This window comes from Pongo pygmaeus, chromosome 21, assembly GCF_028885625.2.
Source record: "Pongo pygmaeus isolate AG05252 chromosome 21, NHGRI_mPonPyg2-v2.0_pri, whole genome shotgun sequence".
Classification (NCBI taxonomy): domain Eukaryota; kingdom Metazoa; phylum Chordata; class Mammalia; order Primates; family Hominidae; genus Pongo; species Pongo pygmaeus.
In genome coordinates, this window is record NC_072394.2 from 56,129,601 (window position 1) to 56,139,826 (window position 10,226).

Sequence of the window (10,226 nt, forward strand, 5' to 3'; positions counted from 1 at the left end):
ATTCCCATTACAGGACGAATGCCTTAGTTTCCACTTTCCAGCCTGGATCCCCTCACACTGAACCCTTCTTCGTTGCACCATCCTGCTTCTGACATTGAACTCATTGAACTCCTCCTGACACCCTGGCTCCGAGAAGACTGCCAAAAAAAAAAAAAAAAAAATCACCCCAGCCATTTCTTTTCATCCTCACTAACAATTTGGTAATGAAGTATTGATTTCCACTTCTCTGCTTATGGGCGATATTAGATTTTCATTGATAAACTGCAATGGGGCTGTCTCGTCTCCACAGTACCCTTTTCACTGTCACAAGAAAACAAAGTACCACCGAAGAAAAGTAATGACCAAGAGCATTGACGTACTTATTTTGTCAGTTTGTAACAGGAAAGTGGGGGGGAGTATAAGTCTTCATAGTTTAATATCCAAGTGGGTTGCACTAGATGTAGACACTTGGAGGCTTACTTTTCATGGTAATGTCCATTTCCTATTTATAACCCCTCTGGGAACGTTTGTCTAAAGGAAATGTTTCTGTTCAGTGTAACAATTACAGTTGCACCTGGATTGCCCAGTCCTGCCCCTGCACTAGGGGGCCATTAATCACTGCAAAGTAGAAGAATTATTAAGTTAAACCAGAGTTTGAGCCAAGAAAACCCCTGAACAATGTTCATCTTCTGTGAAACTTGTTCAAATAGTTAAGCTTAACCATGTTGCTGCCAAAGACTTTTCCTATGCAGTGGTAGGGCACCTTGATCATCATCATTACCTTGATTGGCTGAAAAAAAAATAGTTTTAAGCACACACCACTGTCGTATGAGAACTGCAAATTGGGAGAACTGGTGAAATGCAGAATCTGAGAGAACGCAAGAAGATGAGATCATTACAGGGTGGAAAGTTCTGCAGCAGCCTTTTCTGGTAATCCCTTTCTGCAGAACCTGATGTTTATGGGCTCTAAAACGCAGCTTAGCTTTAGAAGCAACAGAAAGCATGAAATAGGGTGTCCATTTTAAATGTGTTCCTGTAACTTTTTTCATTAAAACTTTGAGGGCCCAATTTTAATTTGTGGAATATTCCCGTTAATAATGAGATCTAATTAAGACATCCATTAAAAGCCCGTTAAAGTTAATTTAACGTAAAAATTCCAATAGAACTGTATTAGATTTTCTCCATTAAATTAACGTTATGGATTTTTAACGGATGTCTTAATTATACGTTATTATTAACGGGAATACTGTATTACACAGATTAAAATCAGGTCCTAAGTCAACTTGGAAAAGCTAAGAGCATGTTTTAATATTAAAAGTCTTGCATACCTAGTGCACAGTTTGGAGACGCAAGGATAGATCTGTTTACTCTAGTTGAACATTTTCTATACAATTGAAAGCAACCTATAATAGATAAATCCATCATTGCATTTAAACAATGAATTTCCTTATTCTCAAAAGACAAATACGTCTGGATTATGTGGTAAATTGCTACTCAGCTATGGTGAAATATTTATACTATTCTAGGCACAACACTAGGAACTAGATGATTCTGAAACAAAAGGAATATTTTCTGTTGTTGCTTTAATTACCAAGGTTATTTTTTTTAATCTCAACACTGACAAAATGAAACCAAATATCTCTTCCTCACCATTTCTCAAGGAGGCTGCCTGTTGGAATTGTTTTGGAAATTTTGACATGATCCCTAAATTCAACATTGGGATTAAAAAAAAAAAAAAAAAAACTTCTTATTTACCTCCTAGGGAAAGTGTTGCCCTTATGCCACATATAATAGCAAATTGCTTTTTTTATGGCATGCATAACCTAGATGGGAAAAAATATGGCGCTTCGGGGAAGGAGGGAAAAAGTAAATGAAGTTCCAGGAATGTCATTCTGAAGTAATGAGGCATGGACAGAAAATATACCCCTCACATCATCGGATTGAGATGGCAGTCGAAATAGCTTCATTGAAGTGTCAGCACTCATCCATCAATCAATCACCCACAAGGAAAAATAGCAACAGTACAATGGGGCGGCTTTTATGGGATTTACTCATGGGCATAGGGAATAGTGGCTCAAATGTAGTTCTGACATGAAAAGCAAGGTGCTGATATTATTTTTTATGATGGGAGGATCATAAAGTGAATTGAGAACAGCGAGGTCTGTCTTTGCTTAACCTATTCAACCAGAAATGAATGGAGCTTCACTGGAAAGGAACAGTCTTCGGATGGGTTAAGATTGAAGGGTGGACCGGACTCTACTGAGCACCGTCCTTCAACAAGGAAATTCTATTAAAGGAAAATCAATGCATTAGCATTGGGGTTCTTGAAGCTGTTAAAAATTGTCTGCTCCAATCCAGGGTTATTAGGCCAAAGTTACATAATTCGGATCTCACTGCAACCATCCAAAAGCGGATTCTCAAGCCCTTGCTCCAATGGGGGGAGATCAATACAATTCCCAATTCCGTGGAAATTGTTTCCCTTCTAAGAAAGAAAAAATAAATCATCTGCTTCAACATACAATCGATATGGTTTTGTTAGCGCAATTTCTATGGTGGGTGGGGTGGGAGGTGAGAGACAAAAATATTGATAAATTTGGTAAGACCGGTGAATTGCCGCCTGGCAACCACGCATGTCACTGCAGAGGGATGGCTGCTAAGGTTCACCTTAGAAAACAAGATCTGGGCTGGCACTGGGGCATACATCCGCTCTTAGCATATTCCTAGAGGCCAGGCCTGTCTTCATTCGGCCAGCCCTCTGAGGCTTCTAGAAACTTCTTTCTGGAGGAAAAAAACTAAATAACATAAACTCAGGAGAATGTCTTTATCCACCTTCATACCACTGCTTTCTTTTCGCTGAATAAAACACAGTTCTGATAAGTGAGAACTTTAGAATTGGAAAGGAGGCTGACATGCAAATATAATGCAAATTACCCTCAAGTATCTCCATTCTTCCACCACCTCTTGGTACCAGTAAGAGCGAGAGTTTGCCTTTTCTTCCCCATCCCTCCTTCCAGCTAAGACCACCAACCAGCTGCAAATTGAGATGTCCATTTAAAAATTTATATGTCAATATTTAAATGTTACGTATTTGGCCTTATTTTGTAGTTCAGCAAATCCTCCAAATACACAGCATGTTACAAAGCACTGATGGCATAGGGCACAACAGGAAATGATATTTATTTAGCAAATTCATTTAACAGATATTATTGGGCACCTGTTATGTGCAACACTGTCCTAGGCACTGTGGGATAACAACAGCAAACACTTCACACAACAGCCTGGCCTTCCTGTGTTTTACAACAGCTCCTAAAGATAGCTGATATCAAGATATTTGAGGGACACAGTTCATGTAGAATCAAAATATTAGTATTTCAGAATAAGGATTTTTTTTCTAAAAAGCATACAGAGAGGAAATAGCTTAAAAATAGGTCAAGACCTAAAAAGAGAATATAATCATGGAATAAATTGGATAACCCAGACAGTCCCCACAGAATTTCTTTCAGGTCACAGATTTGTTAAAACTCACCCCCAAAATGTGCCTGCTTGGTTGTTTGAATCTTGCATAATTAATGTCACGGGCGCAAGCTGCTGAACTTAGTTGAGATGCAGAAAACAAACAAATGCAATGACGTATCTGAGAAGCATTTATGTAACTCTGATTAAGTGGTGAGGAGGGGTGTGTGAAGACAGTGTGCATGCATGCGTGTGTGTATTCATATATACGTGTATACATATGAATTTCACTGTTATTTTCCAAGGTCAATGGACAGTGTGGCAGTAAGAGTCTATGATGTTCTGAAACTTTTCACAGTAAATCCAAAGATTACACACCTTACAAGGTGCTTGCATTCTGTTGCTTTTCCATCTGTCACTTCTCAGGTTATTTGACTGTGTTCAAACCTTCTTTTCTTTTTCATTGAGTTTCATTTTTTAAGCTTGTTAAATGCTTTTGTTTAAAAAACAAATGTCATTTTTCACATTATCCTCTCTTCTCTGCAACAAGGATAGTAAGATGTAGATGAATGCAAAAATAATAACAACAATAAGGAAATATATTAAAGCTTTAAAATATGCACATATGTAGTTCTAAAGAGCAATAACGGTAGTATCTATTTCGAACATGCATTAGGCAAAAAAGAAATCAAAACTGAAATTTTCGTGCATTTTTCCCCTTGTAAGATGTTCAAATGCTAATTTCATTTTCTCCTTTCCTCTATGTGGCACTTTCTCAAAATATCTATGAAATACTTTCAGACAAAGATTGAGCTGGAGAAAGAGATACAAATTTCCATCCCCCCAGACAGAGAGACATGTTTCCATTGTAAGAAGGCATTAAACATTTTGAAACTTGTGAATCATCTTTAGAATTTCTACTGGGGAATTTTACCTCTTCATCCAAAGTAAAAGCCACTTATCTCCTTTGGTTCCCAGTGACAGATTCAGAGGCATACGCAGATATACAATTTTCAGCCTCTAGTTAATCTTCTTCCAATGGTTACGAACAATGGGCTAACGGGCGTGGGTGTTTCTCCAAAAATTATTCATGCACAAGGCAGCCCAAAGCTTCAGGGAAAACTAGAAATGTGTTATGGATTAGAATAGGACTGTTTTAAAATGCTAGTACCAGGTGGAACGCTATTTCTGCAACAGGGCTCTGTCCATTTCCTTTGGAACAATATATTCCAAGTAAAATGGCTCTTCCAAGGAATGACACCCTGACCTGACACACTTCGGCATACAAATGATTTTACCAATAGCCATGATTATTATTAAGGCCTTTTAAAATATAGGCTGTTTGAAAAAAGACAGATTAAATATTCACAGCCCCTTGTATCATGTTTATTTGCTTAAAACAGCTTTTAGAAGTACAAGTAATAACTTTTTGGTAAGAAACCCCAGGAGAAGTCAAAAAATTTGAACAAAGGCATTACAAAAAAAAAAATCTAACCACTCCATTCAACTCTTTCAGAAAATAAATTTCAATGTGTTCAATGAATTGTCTTGAACCTGAAACCGACATTTGGATATCAGTCCCCTGCCAATAGCTAATATTAACAGAATTTGAACAATCATACAATTATGTCTCAAATGTGAAGACTTTGTACAGTAATATTTTCACTTTCTAAATGACCCATATAACATTCAGGAATTATAGATGTGTATGTATATTTTTTAAGTACAGAAAGTTCAACCGGTCTTCAGAGAAGTAAAAGTGATGCCTATTGTGCATTGAAGTAAATATTACAAACATTCCAGTTTCACAATACAATACTTGAGCTTTCGAACACATCAGACACTAGAATGTGTAATGCGAGTCAAAAAAGCTGACATACAAAACAATTCCCATTTGGCTCAGGGTTCCTAAATGTCACAATATCTTGGGTAAAATATACTTTCTGATTTCCTGATGATGTCCTTCTAATCACTTCTGACTTTGATTCCTAACAGCCAGGCACTGTTGGCATGAATCATTAACTTCCAAACCCCTTTAAAATCAAGAAGCTAGGTGATCATACAGTCTTTTCAATGGCCAACCAGTTCTTGCTCTACAGAGCTTTTACACCTTTTTGGGAAGCCTGATATCAAACACATTTATGTTATATATTTGCTCCCTTGCATTAATTCTAGATTTTTTTTTTTAATTTCTTTTAGAAAGGGCAGGGGGGACGTGGGTCAGAGTGAGTTTCAAGAATCACATTCATCCTTGCTCTAAAGGAAAGTGTTTACTTGCCAGCAAAGAAAGGCAAACACATTTTTATATTCAGAAAGCAGACCGGTCATTTTCAAAGAAAAATGACTGCAACCATACCTGTAGAATGTTTCTGTGCAAACGCACTAATTTTCTATCACCTGCATGCTGTATATAATACATTTGCCTGTATACTAGGAAGAAAAACCAGGCTGTTTTCCCTGAGTACAGTGCAGCTTGGATGGCTGGGAGCGTAAGCCTTCCGTGCATTTTTATAGTGTACATATTTGTATATACTAACTATATCGCCATGTATGAACACAGATTTTGTTATATTTGCTTGTTTCTGTTTCCTACCAAACTGGCCCACAATGGGGATTCTTTTGTATAGAAAAAATATGCTTGTAATTTTTTCCTGGTCATTCTCTTTCAATAGCTTATGAAAGAATTAGATCTGAGTTTACAAAGAAACTATAAGAACCAAGTTTGTCTGTCTGCATGAGTCCCGTCCAATTGCTGGATCTAGGGAGGAACCAATGTCCTAATTCAGAGTTTTCCTTTTAAAGGCATGCTTTACCCCCGTGGGAAAACTGCACACTCATCCATGTAGAATTATTCTCTTTGTATTTTATCTAATAGTGCCTGAAAATTTTTTTAATGTCTTCTTAGAGGAAGAATTCATAATTGTCAAAATTTGAAACATTAGCTTAATTTTGTTTTTATGACCTCGAGATTCTTCTCCTTATTTATTCGGTTGCTGTTGTAATGGGGCCCCAGGCCATTCCTGACATCGGCGTGTTCTTCTTCTGCATTAAGGATGTTTTTGAAATTACAGAGATTATTGAGCCAACAGGCTGTTTTAATCAAAACCATGTTTCACTTGTTTTTGATGATTATAAATTGTCCTTGCAATGAAAAAAAAAAAAAGTTTCTGCTAGGAAGATTATACCACCCTGTGGCCAAACAGATTCATCACAGATAGGCATCTATGCCCATTTCTCTGGGATCTGGAAAATTCTTTCCTTGGCTGGCCCCAATTTCTTTTACTCCCCATTATCCTGAATATTAGCTTTCAATGCAGTCACTATTTGAAATTTCCAAAGGCTTTGCCGCATTGTCACTGCCCAAAGACAAACAACCAGCTGGAAATGATGGCTTTCCTGCTTGAAACGAAGGGGGCCAAGTGCGGTGGCTCACACCTGTAACCCCAGCACTTTGGGAGGCTGAGGCAGGCAGATCACTTGAGGTCAGGAGTTTCAGACCAACCTGGCCAACATGGCAAAACCTCGTCTCTATTAAAAATACAAAAAACATTAGCCGGGCATGGTGGCACATGCCTGTAGTCCCAGCTACTTGGGAGGCTGAGGCAACAGAATTGCTTGAGCCTGGGAGGCGAAGGTTGCAGTGAGCTGAGATGGTGCCACTGCACTCCAGCCTGGGCAACAGAGAGAGACTCTGTCTCAAAAAAAAAAAAAAAAAAAAAAAGAATGGATTTTCAGAAAAAGTGCTCCCTTTTATGTCCCGTGGTGCCACCATCCTGTCCTCCTTCGTAATCATGAGCAATCTGATCTTGATCTCCCACATAAATCAGGCAAAAAGAAACATTCACAGCATCCCTTTGCTGAATAAAAATGACTGTTTGGAGGCACTTAAGATGTATGCCTGTGTGTGATGCCGCAGCATTGAAATTATCTGTAGAAGGGGAATTTTTTTTTAAATACAATTTTATCACTAGAAATAAATTCCGATGGTGGAAACAAAGAAAACCCTTAAATTATATCACAAAAGCCATTATTTTTTGCATCCAAAGAGTTTTTTTTTTTTTAAGGAAAATCATTCTACTTTGAGAACCGTAATTAAAGCCCTAAATAACAGACACTATTTTTTGAGCTATTGTGAAAAAATAACAACACATTCGCCAAGGTTGTATGGAGCCCCTGATTTCCATCAAAAAGGTTTCTATAAGTATATTATTTACATTTTTATACCTGATAACTCTTTCCTTTGTGTTGAAAAAAAGGTCTCTTTTTTTTCCCCCACTCAGCAGTTATTGGAAATAGACTGTTCCCATCTGAAACCTTATCGTAATTTGCATCAGGAAACCCAACTGCTGACATTAAGGACTTGGGTGTGTTCAATTATGATTTTGCTGGAGGCTGTCCCTCATTTTAATGCTGCAGATATTGAACCACCTTCCTGAAACCCAGCTGATACGGAATAGCAGAGACATGCCTCTCAACACCATTAGCTTTGCAAATGGCTTCATTTCAGTCAACGTCGACTTCTGCTTTGGCCAATTGAAAAATGAAAATTAAAGGAGAGAAGAAAAAAAACACAGATGCACTTAAAACATGAAAAGAATTATTTATATGATAAAAATATATTTAGATTTTCAAAGCACAAGACTGAATAGAAGTGCTCTTTTTATGCTTTCTGGAGATGTTACTGTTAAATGTCTTTCTACATCAGGCTTAATAAATCTGTAATGACATTTGATGGATTGATTTCTGCCTATGTGTGTTTTTTAAAGATGGCAAGAGAGGAAAAAGGCAAGAGAGGGGGGATGAGGGCGGGAAAGAACAACACCGACCCCCGCGGAGGCTAAGCAAGGACATTATTGATAGGCCTCTCTGTGGTTGGGACCTGCTGATCCACTTCCAGAATCTCCCCTCAACTCCATCAGATTTACTTTTTTTTTTTTTTTTTTACAAATGCCAGCACCCCTTGTTTGGTTTCTGGGCTGCCTCTGACTGCTCTCATCTCTGGTCTGCCTATGCCTGAGTAATTTATGATGTAATCTCAACAGAAGCAGTGGGCGGCTGTCTCACAAATTCAAGGAAGCAAGGCAGAGAGCAGCCATGATTGAGACGGCCTGACCTTCTCCACCTCAAAGCGATGGCCCTGCTTACCACTCAGTTTCCCTGTGTACTCCCCTCCACTTCCTTTAACGTCCTGGGAGAATTGGACCATGTTCCATATACAAGCTGCCCAAGCAGACGCTGATGCCCCACCAAAAATGATTTGTTGTCTGTGCATAGCCAGCTCTCAGCTCCTGTGTTTTGTGGTTGCTTGAGCCCCGTACTCATTAAATTATGACGGCTACCGTATCACCTGTTAGCTGCACATCATTGCCATGGCTCCATGTCTGGGACATAAAATAGGAGCGGCCAGGCTAGAGAGAGCAAGTCAGGTAAGGAATGAGGGAGGTAGCCATGGTGAAGTGTTGGGATAAGCACCTTGGACCCAATCAAAGAGTTCTTGGTCATCATTTACTTAGTGAACACTGACTGAGCACCTACTGTGTGGCAGGTCTGAGGATGACACAGATAAATGAAGGCAGTGATGGTTATGAGAACAGGATTGAGAGCCAAACTGTGTTAAGGTCCAGGTCCTGTCATGTCTTATCTGTGTGATCTAAGGCAAGATCACAGAAAGAAAAGAACACAAAGCGGCCGGGCGCGGTGGCTCACTCCTGTAATCCCAGCACTTTGGGAGGCCAAGGCAGGTGGATCACCAGGTCAGGAGATCAAGACCATTTTGGCTAGCACAGCGAAACCCCATCTCTACTAAAAATACAAAAAATAAGCTGGGCGTGGTGGCAGGCACCTGTGGTCCCAGCTACTCAGGAGTCTGAGGCAAGAGAACGGCATGAACCCGGGAGGCGGAGCTTGCAGTGAGCCAAGATCACGCCACTGCACTCCAGCCTGGATGACAGAGCGAGACTCCGTCTCAAAAGAACACAAAGCAAGGATGAGAATGGGGGCTGTGGAAGCTCAGAGGTGGCCCTCAGCCAACCTGAGAAGTCACAGAAGGATGAAGGCAAAACCTGTGCCATCACTGGAGTAATTTCTCAAAGGAGTGTGGAAAAACCACCAGGACACGAGAGTGTGTGCCTTAATCACCCCCTTTTTCCAATCTAGTCCGTCAACAACTCCTGTGGTTTCTAACTTCAAAATACATGAATCTGTTTACTTTAGGTCTCTCCTAGACATCTGGGATGGCCGCCCAACTAATCTCCCATCTGTCATCCTAAGCCCGCTAAACCCAAATCCATGCTCCACATAGTAGCTGAAGTGATGCTTTAATAAAGTGAATCAAATCATGTCATTTTGCTCCTCAAGACCCAGGGTCAGCACACTTTTTGAAGGCTCAGATAGTAAATATATTCATCTTTGTAGAACATCTAGTTTCTGACCCAGCAACTCAACTCTGCCATTGTTGTGCAAAAGCAGCTATGAGCAATAATAAGTAAATGAGTGTAGCTATGTTCCAATAAAACTTTACTCCATAAAAACAAGTAGCAGGCCAAATTTGGCCCACAGACCATAGTTTGCCAACCCTGGCTCAAGGTCCTTCAACACCCAGGTTTCCAATTGTCTTAGATTGATTTCTCATGGAAACAGGCCCTGAGATGAGGATGCGAGGTCAGGACAAGTAGTTCATATAGGAGGTGAATCCAGGAAACACTAAGAGAGGAATGGGGAGGGAAACAGGAAAGGAAGAATGCCCAAAAAGAGGCCTTAAGAACAATTATCACCATGGACAATGGAGTCCAATT

At 39.6% G+C, this 10,226-nt stretch overlaps 1 protein-coding gene across 1 annotated transcript in view; it reads left to right on the forward strand.

Annotated features, from left to right (window-relative positions):
* Nucleotides 1-8,029, forward strand: part of TSHZ2 (teashirt zinc finger homeobox 2) — a 514,929-nt gene extending 506,900 nt beyond the window's left edge. Inside the window, exon 3 of the mRNA XM_054468260.2 lies at nucleotides 14-8,029. Coding sequence (XP_054324235.1) covers nucleotides 14-15 — 2 coding nt within the window. The 3' untranslated portion in view covers nucleotides 16-8,029. The remainder of the gene's footprint in view (nucleotides 1-13) is intronic.
* Nucleotides 8,030-10,226: the final 2,197 nt, after the last annotated feature.